Source organism: Chelonia mydas, chromosome 9, assembly GCF_015237465.2.
Source record: "Chelonia mydas isolate rCheMyd1 chromosome 9, rCheMyd1.pri.v2, whole genome shotgun sequence".
Taxonomy (NCBI): Eukaryota; Metazoa; Chordata; order Testudines; family Cheloniidae; genus Chelonia; species Chelonia mydas.
The window spans coordinates 5867618-5883287 of record NC_057855.1 but is presented as its reverse complement, the minus strand read 5'-3'; the positions used below and the strand labels follow the sequence as shown (position 1 = coordinate 5883287).

Below are 15670 nucleotides of genomic sequence, written 5' to 3'. Positions count from 1 at the left end.
GAGCTATGCATACATCACTGCACTGTGGATTATTTACCACGTCATCAGCTCTACAGTCACATCCCAGTTTATGACTTTCAGACACATAGCCTCCCTGAAGCTTAAAGTGGACAGAAAATTGCCTATTTGCCAACCAACCAAGGAAAGATGGCTCACCCTATGGTACTGCAAAGTCCTGGGGAGCTTTCCAACCTACAAGCTCTCAGGGCAAGCAGGAGGAGCAGGGCTGTGTTTTGTAAGCTGCAACACTGCATCAGAAGGGAGGAAGTTCCCTTCCTGGGGAAAGCTAACCCTACTTTCTCGTGCTGTGTTCAAGGAATGTAGGTTTTCCCTCTTGCTTTTTCCTCTAGGGAGGAGGAAGGAAGGAAGGAGATAAAGTCCCTCCAGAAACAGCTACAAGATGTCAAGAAAGAAAAGGATTTAGAACTTCAGGTGAGAATATTTGAGATGGGCAGCATGCTAAAGAGGAAATGTGTTACTGAGCACGCCCAGACTGGGACCTCTCCTTCCTAGGGAGGTTCACAGTCTCTGATGAAAGGGTGTGAACACACATGTAACATTCTCTCATTTTGGGGCAGGCAGGGAAAAATATAAAGAAAACAAGAGCGAGTATAGCTACATCACCAGTGTTCTGGGTGTTGAATGATCGTTAATTACTGTTAAAGCACCAATCAGTGCTGTAGAGCTATAATAGTCTCTTCCTCAGGGAGTTTACAATCTAAGAGAGACACAGATCAGATCTGAATGCAGTGGGAAACCCAGAGGATGGTTTTAATTGGGATGGGGATGGCATAATAATCACAGGGATTAGTATTTGAAGGCCTAGTAGAATAAGTAGGTTCTAAGGAAGGAGTTAATGAAGATGGTGGGGACATAATATTCTGTGATAGATGGTTGATCCAGGCATAAGGGAGAAAGCATGAAGAGGGGAGAGTGAGAAGGAAATGAAGGGAGTGATGCTGCTGCACACTGTTGGAGTGAGGGGTGTGCGAAAAGAAACCAGCAGAGATAGAGGCAGAGCCATGCAGGGCCTTGAAGGCAAGGACAAGAATCTGACACTGTGAGGAGGAGGCAGCAGAGAATCTGTATAAAGGAGCGATCTGGCTGAGTGGCAAATGAGGGTCATTTTATCGACAGTATTCTTGATGGACTAGAGGTGAGCGAGATGGAAGACAGGGAGTCCCGAGGGGAGGACTTAGCAGTAGTTGATCCAGGAGATTACTTTGGTGTGGAAAAACATTGGAAGTTGAAGGCGCATTGAGGAAGGGCTTCTTTTTATAAAAGTTGACGAGGAAGAAGCAGCAGGACTTGGTGAGAGCCTAGATGCGCATGGAAGAGCAAGAGCCACTGAAAAATGCCCCCATGGTTGCAAGTCTGACCAGGATGGTATTGGTATTGGAGAAGAGAAGGTTCGGGAGGAAAGACGAGGAGCTCAGATATAACTGTGTACAGTATGGGGAAACAGCCGAAACTTCAAACGTGATATCAATGAGACAGGAAGAAATGCTGAAGTGAAAAGTAGATTTGAGAGTCATCAACATAGAGGTGCTAGAAGAGACAAATGGGGGCAGATGAAATAAATTGGGGTAAGTGTAGGAGGAAGAAAAGGAGGCAACAAAAAGAACCCAGGTGAATCTTGTAGAAAGGAGGAACCACTGAAGGCAATATTGAAGGAACAAATGGTTACAAGGTAGGTGGTGAACCAAGGAAGGACAGACACAGGACGTCAAAGGTTTTCCAGGAGAAATGGAGAGTGAGGATTACTTTTCTAGAGGATTTCAGTGTCTTCAGTTTGGCACTACATCTAAAGGAATCTGAGGTCAGAGACTAGTCTGCAAAGGATAGATATTTCTAGATATAGAATTTTTATAGAATAGATATTTCTTTTCTGCTGCTGAAACTGGGACTCAAGCCTATATCCAGGTCCTAAGGGGGAAAATGGAACAGCTTAGAAGTCTGTTGACCTCTGTTTGGCAGTTAGAAGAAATAAGTTAGTTGTTTCATTTGGCCTCAAGCAGTGTGGCAGTTACTTGACGATTATATTTTGTCCATTTCTTAGCACATGTTGTCTCCTCCCATTCCGATTCAGGACCCCCATCGCGTAATGCTCTCCATGCACTCTACCATCATAAGGAGCAGAGCTGGTGCCAAAGTCAGTGCTCTAGAAGCCCCAACTTATGCATGCTGTTCTGTTTTAATGTAGTTTCCACAGCTCTTTCCAGCACTAGGAAAAGTGCATCACCCGCTGGAGCTTTCTTTGGCCTCAGCTTTGTTAAACTTTTTTGCGTTGGCTGTAGGTGATGATCCTCTGTTTTTCAGCCTTTACCTTCTGATCTTTGAGTACCTCCCTTCCGTCTTTGTGATCAGCCTCACAAAGTGTGGCATGCAGTCATTTTCTTTCCAGCTTAAAGTCCTCTTCCTAGGTTTCCTTATATCTTGATCCTTGATAACAAATCAAGCTAAAGCTACTTTCAAATCCTGCTTTCCTCCCATTGCTAAAAAATGACCTGCTCTGATTAGGTCTCCTGGGAGAATGATTTCAATTCATTTCATTGAGGAATTTCTGATAGGCAGCTTTAACTGAGACTTTAATGATTTGGCACATTGCCAACTAATTAAAAAAAACAAAAAAAAAAGCATATTGATTATGGAACATTTTGAGCAGCGACAATAGATGGAGGTAGGACCTAAAGCCCCCATGGCAGTCTCCAGTCTTTGGACTGAGTGTGAAAGAGAAAACAGAAGCAAGCAGGTACAATCATGGATTTAGAAAACAAAATTCATTGTTCTGAGTGTGTTCCTTATATGTTCTTCTTTTGAGCTGTGTTAGCTCTTAACAAGACACTAATAAACAACTCACAGGGCTATTTTTCTCTAATTCTCTGTAATGAGTCTCAAATATTCTTCCCTACTGATTTTGTCCTTTTGGCAAACATTGATTCCTCATTCACCTGTATTTCTAATAGAGCTGAAATTAACAAGGCTCTTTTTGTTCTTTCCCTTTTCTTTGTGCACCGGCATCATTAATAACTTTAGTTCAGCTCTAGGAATAAGATTTATTCATTTAGCTATAGCTGCTGCAGTGGTCACTTATATTTTGTAGCTTTTTTTTTTTTAATTTTTCATTGATGAAGTGGTGATATTCTATACAGATTATGATGATTAAGGTTGCACAGTCAGTATCCAAAAGTCAGGTAATGAAAACTTAAGTTCCAGCAGCGCTATTTACACATCCTGTAGATTTTACGGTATACATTTTGCAGCAATCAGTAATATAGTAGACTACATACCTTTAGCAGAAAAACAATAATGTTTTGTGTGCAGGAGAGTAGGTTAACATTTTGATTGGGTACTTAGCTTTTATTCATTCTTTTCTGTATAGGTTCTTATACCATGCACAGCACCTTAATATTAATGCAGTACTAGAAAGTGCTCAAAGTAGCATGACCAACATTTGTCACGTTTGTTCTCTCATCCTCTTGCAGGGAAGAGAAATGTGTGCAGTGTAGTAGTTAGTTTCAGAAATTTTTACAACCCCCACGCCCATGTGTTTACTATAGAGCAGCCAGGTCACAGTAACTTGCCTTGAACGTGGAGTGGAAGGTGGTGAGGTTTGTAATGGTCCTTAGTTCCTATGGGAGTTCATGCCACAATCTTGGTCTGGACCCTGAGAAAGCTCTGTCCCCTGTTCTGCAACTCCTCATTCCTTGTGGTTATAGCCTTAATGTTATCTTAACCATTTCTTGGATTTAATTTCCTAATGCTTTTTAAAAAGGAAAAGAAACGATCCAGACTGACGTGTCTTACAGACTTCACAAGCTCTGCTGGCTTTGCTTTAGGAGTTTGCAATTTCCTTAAAACAAGTATGCATTTAAATAATGGCACACACAAGCACAGTATTCCTCTATCTAAGTATACACCTGTATAGAGTTAAGGAAATTTCCTACTATGCATGCTCAGCATGGGCCCAGTCCAGAGCTCATTTAAGTCAACGGACAGGCTATTATTGACTTTGTTGGGCTGTGTTGGCCATTTTCGCAGAGCTGTCTCTTTGGTAAATCAAAACAAGTTTCTTTCAAACCATAGAATGACCCTAATCTTCAAGGAAAACCTGATCCATGGCATGTTTCAAATTTCAGCCCTTTTTGGTATAGTCCTGTTCTATAAAAGAGTAGTTAGAATGTGTATATAATTACAGTGGGGCAAGTATGTGTTTCAATTCAATGTGTCGGTTTTAATCCATAAGGCCTTAAAATGGTTTGAGGGCTGCTTACCATAGTGAACCCCACTCTCTGTGTGATCCTGCTGCAGTTGCTATCAGCGGAAGGGTTTGAGCTGGACCTCCACTCCAAATGTTTTAGGGGTCCGCAAAAGGAAAAAAGGTTGAAAGCTACTGATAATGCAGCTATGTGACAAGCTCCCCCTTCTGTTTGCTGGAAGCACAACAACGCCCCCACCCGCTGCATTGTTTCATACGGAAGAAAATACAAGCCATTACCGGATAACCTTGGTATATTATGGAGCATAAATAGGTCCTGTCTCTGCTTGTTATAAAGTCATTTGTCTCAAGTCATATGACAGCATTTGGGCTGTAAAATGATCTTTGGGCTGAGAAACCTTAAAACAATTATGGATGCATGACTTTAACACACACACAAACCTCAGCCAAGGGCCCTAATTGTCCTGAGCCTTATATCACAGTTTGCTTTCCCTCGCTATATCTGATGGGAGTGTGTGTGTGCGCGCGCGCACACTTTCCCTTTGAGTGTTCCAAACTCTTTTGAAAAGGAACTCTTTTCAAATGACTCATGCGGCACTGGCCTTTAAACACAGTGCTATGGAGCAAGCTTTTTTCTGGGGGATCTTCCCCTGTTTACACAGTTAAGGAATGCGATGGTGCTTGAGAGACAAGATGGGAGCCTTCAAATCACTTAAATAATACCAGCACTTCGGTGTTTCAGCTTCACCTGATGAATGTTGAACTCACTGTAACATGACAGCAAGCAAACAGGAAGAATCTGATTGAGTAATCAAAGGCACGTGGCACAAGAAGTAGAACCAGATGCATTAAGCTCAGTCTTACGTAACTGCAAACTAGTCTGTTATGACCTTTTGATTCTTAGCACGTCTTGTGCTTTTCATATTAAAGAGAATTCTCCTTTAGTTACGATCCTGCATTTCTAATCTTCATGGGTTACTCCGAGAAACCAAGTAAAACTGAAAAGCCCAATCCTAAACTGAATCATTCTTCAATTCCCCAGTGCGTTCAAACATCTTGAAACACACTGAGCCACAGACGTCAGCTCAGTACCTTTCAACTCCGGAGTCCCTTCTGCCAGGGGACGCGCTCAGACACAACTTGCAGCTGAAAATCTCAGCTCTCCATTGTAGCGAGAGTGCGCAGGGAAGGGATGATAGCACATAGCCTGCTACTTTTCCTCAGCACTCCTTACTCACCCAGACGACCATGTGCCTTTGTAACAAAAGTTATACTGTCCGCCCTGATCAGCTTTCAAAGAAGTAGTGGCACATATGAACAGAGCAAGAGTCAATTTTCACCTGTTCTTAAATTTGCTTTGCAATTGTTTAGTTTTTCGGGTTACATGAAAACTTCCATGCAAGGAGCCCAATATGCTGTGCAAATAAAGAATTAAACCATAGCATCCTCGCACCCGAGATGTCATTTTTTTTTTATAGATGGGAAACTGAGGTACAGAGGTTGTGACTTGTCCAAGCTCACACAGTGGGTCTGTGGCAGAGCCAGATATAGACCCCAGTTCAGGAAACTACTTAAGCATATGCCTCATGTTAAGCCATTGAAATCAATTGAACTACTGAAAGTTATGCAAGTGCTTAAATACCTTCCTGAATCAGGTGGTTTAGAGGCCAGGTGTCCTGGTGACCTGTCTGTCACTGCAGCCTCTAGATAGATAATCACCCTTCCCTCTTTGTTTGCTGCCTTCTATACGGTTGGTTAAAAATTAGGTTTCTCTTTGAAGCTCATGTTGAACTTGGACAACGCTCTGGGGGAGAGTGAAGCCTTCAGCCCTATGATTTTGAAACATGTGAGGTGGGACACAGGTGAGTTTACCTGGAGTAGTGGGCACAAGAAATGGGGAGGTGACTTGCATTTTGAAGCTTGCTTTTATGCCCCCCCCATGTGCCCCTCCTTCCTGCCTATTCCTCAGAACCGGAACGAGATGATTGCATACCTCAAAGATCAGCTTCACGAGATGAAGGCCAAGACAGACATGGAGAGCCGCTATGTGAAGAAAGACACAGAGCTCCAGATCTACCAGACCCAGAAAAAGTGCAGCAACGCAGAGAGTGACCTGTTAAATGAAATTGAGGTAAGCACCGTCTTTAGGCCTGTTTGTAAAGCATCTCCAGCTAGCAAGGCGAAAGCTGGCTGACTGCAGATTGCATTGCCACCAAACAGCCAACGTGTAACTCGCCATGCAAAGAGAGGTTTGTGTTTTACATACAGGTGGCACAAGCGCCTCCGTCTCACTCACCACCTTGACTCCTGAAGTTAACAAGAAGACAGAACTGGGACTCGGTGGGCAGCGCAGAGCTGCCGAGTGCAGCCTCACACTCTCATGGCTCTGGCAATGTCGTGATTGTACTACCTCATCATGTTTTCATGATGGTCATGTTTTCCTCCTATTCTCTAAAACCATGTGGTGGTGTTCTCTGTAATTACAGGACAAGGACAAAGCTGGTCAGCTGCAGGTTTCCACTGTTGATGACCTCAAACAACCAGCCACTTCTATTCAGCTGTGTAGGGAGGGGACAGGTCAGAGGCTGCTCATTATTTTACCAAGCTCACAACAAATAATGGGGCTGATGGGATGGCTGTAACCATTAGCACTGGTAGGTGGCTGCTATGCGTGCCTCCTGACAGGAGAACTCTACCACAGGAAGAAGTGTCTGACTGGAAGGATCCCCCATTCCAGGAACCCATCCCAAGGGTGCAGGTTGCAGAGATCACCCAGCAGTAGAATTGCTGCAAGGATTTAATGATTTCTGGATGAGTCCTCAGGCAGGGCCTCTATGCACATGTATACACAGCGTGTGGCATGCCCATACACATTCCTCCATTAGAGGAGGCTTGCAACTGGAAAAAAAATGGCCTCCTGGCTTTGTCTGCCTCCTGATGGATAAGACGTCTGGGTGGTTTTTAAAGATAAAAGGGATTTCTTTTCCATTCATTTTTTTAAATGAGATGTTCAGGTCCTGTCTAGGCTGGAAGGTTCTATGGTGCCTGGACAACTAGTGAAATGATGACACGACAAGAAGCAAGCATGAAAGTTGAGCATTTGAGAGGGGAAGGAGTTTTTAGATAAACAGGTGTTAACAAAAAACAGTCTATCTTCAGTGCCTAATGAACACTCAGGAGAAAGGATGAATCTTGAAGAGACAGCACCCCAGCCCCTTCAGTTCAGGTGTGAGAGCTAACAGTATAATGCATCTTCAAGTCAAGTGCGATATACATATATATTTTTACCCCTCGATGCCTCATCTCCCTCCCCTCAGCTTTTGGCTTTCTGCACGCAGGACGGAGTACAAAGGAGAGAGCAGCGCAGAGTACATGGGGAGAAGGGCTGACTCAGGCTATGTCTACACTACAGACCGCACAGCTGTACCGCTGGAAGGTCTCTATGGCGGTAGAATAGAGCTCTCCCACTGGCATAATTAAACCACCCCCAACGAGCAGCAGTAGCTATGTTGGCAGGAGAGCCTCTCCCTCTGACATAACACTGTTCACACTGGGGCTTTTGTCAGTCCGGGGGTGTTTTTTTCACACCGCTGACTGACGAAAGGGCTAGTGTAGACAAAGCCTTAGTTCTGGGCTCCCAGTGGTAGTCGCTAATGAAGGGATGCAAGTGGAAGAGCGGCTAAGGTTTTGTCTACACTAGCACTTTTATTGGTAAAACTTCCTTTTGGTCAGCGTTGGGGGGGAAAAAAAGACCCCCCCGACTGACAAAAGTGCTGGTGTGGGCAGTGCTATGTCAGCAGGAGATGCCCTCCTGCCAATATAGCTACTGCCGCTCGTTAGGAGGGTTTAATTATGCTGGCGGGAGAGAGCGGCTACACGGGAGACCTTACAGCATCACGGCTGCAGTGGTATAGCTGTGCCACGGTCAGCTCTGTAGTGTAGACATCGCCTTAGATCCTCAGAGCTGGCCGCACTATAGCTGCTGAGTCTTGTGAGCTGTGCTACTGGGCCTCTGCAGTGCTGGGCTCCGCCCATGCCACCGGTGTGATTCGGCTTTCTGGAACTCCGCCCCAGGGCCATAGCCCCTAGGAAAAGGAGAGGCCAATGCTGCGATAGGTGCTGGAGGATGGGGAGCAGTATGGAAGGTAGAGGGTGAGGGAAAATATGATGGGGTGCACCAGCGAATGGGAAAAGGACTTGACTTGCTGATCGCAGGGTGTAGGCAGCTAGTAAATGTGTTTTCCCAGGGCACCAATACAAGCCCAGGGCTGGCTCCGAGGAGAGGGGGCTGATTGTGATGTATGCACAGTACAGGTGCGCCCCTCTTCCATGATGCTGGACATGCCTTAGTGCAGGTATCTGTGCACTTCTAGGGCTGGGGAAGCTCTGGGCCAATGCTCCCATCTCCATGCCATGTCACTTCCCTCAACAGCCAATACCACATCACCATTTTGATGCTGCTAATCAGCTCCCCGACCCGTTCGTTCCTGGAGTTCACTCTCTTACATAGAACTGGCTTTTTACTGACACTGCAGCGCAAGAGCCTGTCACTTTCCGAAGTGCTGTCCATTCACCACTACAAGCAGTCGCTCACCGGCGCACCTCCTCGCAAGGTACGCGTACATGCCTGCCAAGATAACCTCTGACCCGTTCTGTCTTTATTGATCACAGACGCTGAGGATCAAAACTGATGAGGAGATTAGAGTCCACATGGAGATTGAAAATTTCCTCAGGCAGCAACAGATGGTGGGTGACTCAAATGTTTTCAATTAGCACTTAAGGCAGCAACTTACAAAAAATCACATGAGCTTATTCCTATGGTAGCAATTAGTGTCTTAAGGAAAACAGCTAATGTCCATCTACTCCTCAACCAGCTTCAAGACTGTTGTTGGGATTACCATTTGCCCTAAAAACATAACACGGGTTACCTGAATTTTGGATTATTTTAAATCAAAACTGAGATAGGACGGATTTGTTCATCCAAATACTGTGGATTCTCCCCGCACCACAAGATGTTCAGATGATTGGGCTTTAAGTTGAAGTACATTCATTGCAAACAGGTCAGACGTCCCGCAGCATCATGAGCTGGCGTTAATACGTGCAGCATAACTGCAGCTTCACAGGCCCAGGTATTGCACGTGTAAAGTAGGACACAGGGGACAAGGAAAGACATTATAGAAATCATCAATCTGTTTTTGCTTTATCCGAGCCTGGGTAGGATAAATGTCAATTCACAACTCTTTTGATAGACTCAGGTAGCACACAATCCATAATGTCTATTATATTAATTCAGGTTGCCCACGATCCAGAATGTCTGTTGTATTACTTTATACAGAAGAAAGGACCCAAAGAGTCAAAGGTGTTAACACGACCCTGAAACTGTTAAACATTAAACAGCAATGGACAAGGTTCAGGGTTTGCTCTATAGAGACTTCAGCCTGCTTAGTACCATGGCAAACATGCCATTAAAATCCTTTATAACCTTTTATTAAAGATACAGAAAAAGGAGGAAAAGCAGTTAAAGCATTTGAAATGTAAGGTATTAAGTAAGGTTTTAATTTTAACATCCCTTGTTCCCTTCCCTTAAGCTGTAGAGAGTCTTTAGAAGACTTGTTTCCAGTAGAGATAAGGAGGTGTTAGTACCGTTATACAAGGCTCTGGTGAGAGCTCATCTGGAATATTGCGTGCAGTTCTGGTCTCCCATGTTTAAGAAGGATGAATTCAAACTGGAACAGATACAGAGAAGGGTTATTAGGATGATCCGAGGAATGGAAAACTTGTCTTATGAAAGGAGACTCAAAGAGCTTGGCTTGTTTATCCTAACCAAAAGAAGGTTGAGGGGAGATATGATTGCTCTCTATAAATATATCAGAGATAAATACCAGGGAGGGAGAGGAATTATTTAAGCTCAGTACCAATGTGGACACAAGAACAAATGGATATAAACTGGCCATCAGGAAGTTTAGACTTGAAATTAGACGAAGGTTTCTAACCATCAGAGGAGTGAAGTTCTGGAATACCATTCCAAGGGGAGCAGTGGAGGCAAAAGGCTTCTCTGGCTTCAAGAGTAAGCTTGATACGTTTATGGAGGGGATGGTATGATGGGATAGCCTAATTTTGGCAATTAATTGATCTTTGACTATTAGCAGTAAATATGCCCAGTGGCCTGTGATGGGACACTAGATAGGGTGGGATCTGAGAATCTACAGAGAATTCTTTCCTGGGTTTCTGGCTGGTGAGTCTTGCCCACATGCTCAGGGTTTAGCTGATCGCCATCTCTGGTTCAAAATGATCCCACCACTACCACCATGTCAGGGTTCCCACTCTGAACTCTAGGGTACAGATGTGGGGACCTGCATGAAAGACCCCTAAGCTTATTCTTACCAGCTTAGGTTAAAAACTTCCCCAAGGTACAAACTTTGCCTTGTCCTTGAACAATATGCTGCCACCACCAAGCATTTAAACAAAGAACAGGGAAAGAGCCCACTTGGAGACGTCTTTCCCCCAAAATATCGCCCGGGGCTGGAGCTCCCATGGGGAAAAATTGGTGGATGCTCTGCAGCCACCAGCAGCTCCCCATCCCGCCCCCTCACCCCAGCTCACCTCCGCTCCGCCTCCTCCCCAAGCGCGCAGTGTCCCCGCTTCTCCCCCTAGCTCCCAGTGCTTGCCGCTGTGAAACAGCTGTTTTGCGGTGGCAAGTGCTGGGAGGAGGTAAGAGGGGGAACGTGGCGCACTCAGGGAGGAGGCGGGGCCGGGGTGAGGATTTGGGGAAGGAGTCCAATAGGGGCAGGGACTTTGGGGAAGGGATTGGAATGGGGGCGGGGCAGGGGTGGAGTCGGGGCAGGGCCGGGGGTGGGTTGAGCATCCACCGGTGCTGGGAGAAGTTGGCGCCTATGCTGCAGACCACGAGTGGCTCAACACTAGCTCCAGGATTTTGGCTCTTTGAAGGGCTGGGGTATGCTGAGGAATTGCTGTGCTGTGTAACGTCAATGTTACTCTTACAGAAAGACGGCAGACTGAGCAGACGATAGAAAGTTTTCAGTAGCATTACTAATCCTTCCTGGTGCATTCTGTCCGCTGTGCTAAATGTCAGTCTGTCTCCCAAACAGAAGTTGGAAGAGAAGCTAGAATACTGGATGGAGAAGTATGAAAAGGACACGGAATCTAAACAGCAAGAACTGAACACTCTAAAAGCATCCAAGGCAAATGATTTAGCAGCACTGCAGGAACTTGCCAAGCAGGTATGAGATCAGCAGTGGACTAAAGGATTCAGTGAACCAGCATTTCACTGCCCAGGCAGCATCCCAAAAGCTGGGCCCTGGGCACTTCCCCACCCTCACTCTTTTCATTCACCCAGAACAAGGGAAGAGAACTGTGGGGAAGAAAAGATTGAGTAACCATGGAACTGTTCAATAGAACGGGCAGGAACAACACAGCAAGTGGTGTCCGGAGGGAGCCACAGGGGGCATAAATCCTCTGTTCTCTACAGGTGACTTTGGTCAACAAATGCCGTTGTTTGTTGTTTTTCCTATGGCCGTTTTGGATGTAAGAGGGTGGCAAGTAATTGAAGGGCTATGGTGAGGGGCAAGGGAGGACAAACTCCCTTCCCAATGTGTGCCTCACCTTGGGTCACACAAGCTATTGCTAGGCCAGGGGAAAGGGGCTTCGTGGAATTTTAACACGCTTGCTTTCATTGCCAGCGACCGCTGGCTGCTGCAGACTAAGGGCTATCTCTGAGAGCTTGTTGGCTGCCCTATAGTTCGGACTATGGGGGCAAGAATAGCAGTGGCACCGAAGTGCTCGCATAATTCCCTCCTGTGGGCGTTAACTAAAAGGTTCTAGTTCTAATCAAATCACTGGAAATGACATATTGTCGGTGTTGTAATGATGCTCCCTCTGAACCATGGTAACACCCTGTTAAACAGAAAGCGCTGATGACAATATTCCTGCAGAATCTCTCTCAACAAAATCTCACTGTGGAAATGATTGTTCTGTTTCCGATATTTACATGGCAAGGATTTGTAAATATGTAAAAACTTCCTAAATAAGTAGTGAAAAAAAAGGTTCCTAGTTCACATTAACATAGTCCTGCTGAAGAGGGTTACACTAGTGCACACTGTTTGTCCCCACCCCGGTAGTCAGAACTGCGGGGCAGCGTGCACACAGCTAAAGTTTACTGAGTTCTAAGCGTCTGCTTGTGGAGTTAGAGGACACTCAACTCCTTGCCCATCGAGCAACTCCTCTTCCATTCTGCATGTAAAACTTAGGTCAGTTGTCATCCCTATGTCCCAGTCATTCTACCACATCCCCATGTGCTTGGGGTGACTTCCTACCAACACCTGTTCCACGAGAAGCCACACAAGACACACTTTCTGCAGCATAACATCAGGGGGTTCAATAAGTTCAGGCAATGAAAGGTTCCAGTTAATGGGGCAACTTACTGCTTTACGATGGGGAACACAGTTATACGTAGCATTTGCACTGCAGAGCTGGGACAGCTCACAGGGAAAGGAACCGAGGGAGAAAGGCCCGTGGCTTGCACATCAGCCCCCATGGAGTAGCTGTGAGGGACAAGCCTTGTACAGGGAGCTCCAGAATTCAAAGTCATCATGATGCCCTCAGTCCATTTCTAAGCGAAGCATGTACTAGAGCGTCTCTGTGCATTTCTGCAGTGCCGGTTATTTGAACAAGTCATGATTGAGGATCGGGTGGAAAAGGAGGCAGCAAGAAGAAAGGTAGAACAGGATGCGTTGGAATTAAAGAGCGTCAAGAAGGTAAAAGGGAAAGTGCTACCAGTGACATGGCTCATTAATGATCTGTATGCGAGGTGGCTCCTTTCAGTCAGCAACACGTAATACAGGGTTTGGCCAGCATGGCCTGGGATTAGCAAGCGCTTCCATTGCGTGAGGAGAAGAGAGGGGTCTGCTGCATGTCCAAGCTGCTGTTTGTTCTCCCCACCCTTCCAGTCCCTCCCTGGGTAGAACAGCCACAAAGTTAATAGCCACCGACCGAATCAGGAAGGAAATAAAGGGGAAAAGTCTTGGCTCCCAGAGTGAAGATTTGGGGGCCTTTTGTCCATCACACCATGTGTGCAGCAAGGATGATGCCACAGAGGGAGGGTTGCAATGTAACCTCAGTGCAAGAACCTCACCCCACAAATGCTCTGTGTGTGCTCAGCACACAGACTATCCCATAACCTAGTGACTACACAGGCCAGGAAGTGCAAGGGAGGAGCCCAGCCTGCTACAGCTTAGGACATTGGTCCCTTTACAGCAGGTGCCACAGTCTACAGTGTACCTGGCGGCCTTCTTGCTTTCAAGCTGCCTCACACTGGCCTTTCACAGGGTTTGTTGCAGGGCCACTGGTACTGGGTTTTTTTAACGTGGTTACGGAAAGTAGCATTGAAGTACTTGCTGAGAACAAGTACGGGCATGTCAGACACAGTGGGGGCTGGGAGTACCAATTACACCTGCAGTCACAGCCTAGGTGGGCAACTGCGTGTGCATAACTGCGTGTGCACATGGGGCTTTTTGAAAATGCGGCCCCAAGAGCTAGTGAGAGACGAATATTTAACCATGACCTGCAAAAGGAAGGCAAGTGGAGTTGGACCCATTGTTTGCTTCTTTAGGACAGATTGGGTTTTAAGCATTTCTAATATAAGGCAGACAAAATCCGGAACACTGAGTCTGGCCTCTTCTGCTTTTGCTGGAAGGACTCACTGGGGTCTCCTCTGCTCTAGCCTTTTACTTGAATAACACACTGAGCTAGCAACTGAACCGGGTGCAGCCCGTAAGCTAGCGTACGAAGCAGCTAGTCTATAGTCTAGACGGCGTGGACATCTATCGAGGGGTTTTCTGTAGCACCCATCACCTTAGTAGCGAAGCACTTACGTTTGGACTGTTTCCAAGGCAAAGGGTTGGTGCATATGGAGCCCGCTCCAATAGCTCTGTGCTGAGGATAACACTGGCAGCCGACACCAGACTGCTGGCCTAGGAGAAGCTGGCGGACAGCAGACTTAGGGTGGGATCCAGGTTCAGACACTCCCAGCGGGTGCCTCTGGAGTAGGCTGGAGATCAGAACGTGTCGCAGAGCAGTATTCCCTGGCACTCTCAAGTTCACAATTTGGATTTTCTTGTAATGTTCTTACATAAACATATCAGACAACCAGAAAGCCCGTCCCTTTTCCCACAGCACTGAGCCGATGGGGCGGCATGTCACGATGGCAGCTGACTTCCCCAAGACCAGCCGCTCTGAACAGGGAAGTGTCTGACTTGCTTTGGAAAACTAACTCTCCCTCTTTCCTGCTTCCAGCTACAGGCTTGGTGGAGAGGCACAATGGTTCGCCACAACATCGGCCCCTATAAGGCCATCAAGAAGCCTAAAGAGGACGAGACAAAGGGCAAAGACAAAGGGAAAAAGGGAAAAGCTGGAGCTAAGAAAAAGTGATGGCCATAGAATCCTGCTCTCATTAGACTCACAGGGCCCTGGAAGCTTTGGACTCTCATCGGGGAGGAGCACTGGCTTGTGTGCACAGAGTAAGAAATAAAGCATTCAGCAGAGTTCAGGGCCAGGGCTCTGGGCCAGGCTCGAGTTTGTTTTCTTGACAGGAAGGAGTTTAAGATGAAGTTTCTTGCACAGGTCTGACCTCTCCAGCTCAAGGTAACTCTAGAGCTTAGCAACCAGCTACTAAGATTTTTAACCTGCCCTGTGCTATGCATTATTCCCCTGAGAGCACAGGAAGCTGGAACAATGTGGCCCTCAAGATTTTTTGCAGCCTTAAACTAATTAGTCATCTGGGTGTAATTCACCCTGTTCACAGGCTTGAAAATGCAGCTGTATTAGAGGCACTCTGCACTCAGAATATTCACCACTTCTCCCCGGCACTGCGCTGGCAGCCGTCCAAGTGCTAGCGTCATCTGGGGGCGCTCGTCCTTCACCACTGTTTTGGCTAATGCGGCTCAGAGCAGGTCTAGAGAGCTTGGTGGCCGTCACTCACATCTGGTCTTGGGTGGCGCTTCCATTGTTAATGCCAGTGCTAGAGCAATGGTAGCAGAACTGCTAAAGATTCTCAGTGTAGATGGAGCCTTGTTCACGGAGTGTTTGTATTTCCATTCTCACAGTCCTCCTGCCAGAAGTCACTGTAGCCCTGCAGGAGGTAAGGAAAGAATCATGCCCTAGTGAGGGTGAAATCATGGGGAGGTAACGGAATGTCCTTGGTACAGAGCAAGACATCCTTTGGCATCTAGTGCCCAAGAGCTGCTGCTCTCAAACCCCAGAGTGCAGTGAAGTGATGACAGCCTGGCTGTTACCTTGAAAGAACTGGGGGTCGGGGGAAGGCAGAGTTCTGCTCTGTTATCCGAGAGGGCTCTCCCCGCTGTGGGTCGAGTCCTTTTAAATGAGATTGTACTGCAATCAGTGTACACAGTGGAAACAGCCACGAGTGCTATCTAC

General features: G+C 46.4%; 1 protein-coding gene across 3 annotated transcripts in view; it reads left to right on the top strand.

Annotated features, from left to right (window-relative positions):
- Positions 1–14783, top strand: part of IQCG (IQ motif containing G) — a 36139-nt gene extending 21356 nt beyond the window's left edge. The window contains exons 6-11 of one of the 3 annotated variants that reach the window (XM_043522198.1): positions 351–432; positions 6189–6350; positions 8891–8965; positions 11329–11460; positions 12892–12993; positions 14531–14783. In XM_043522198.1, coding sequence (XP_043378133.1) covers positions 351–432; positions 6189–6350; positions 8891–8965; positions 11329–11460; positions 12892–12993; positions 14531–14665 — 688 coding nt within the window. In that variant the 3' untranslated portion in view covers positions 14666–14783. The remainder of the gene's footprint in view (positions 1–350; positions 433–6188; positions 6351–8890; positions 8966–11328; positions 11461–12891; positions 12994–14530) is intronic. The other 2 variants (XM_037908797.2, XM_037908798.2) reach the window with 2 other exon arrangements.
- The last annotated feature ends 887 nt before the right edge of the window (positions 14784–15670 follow it).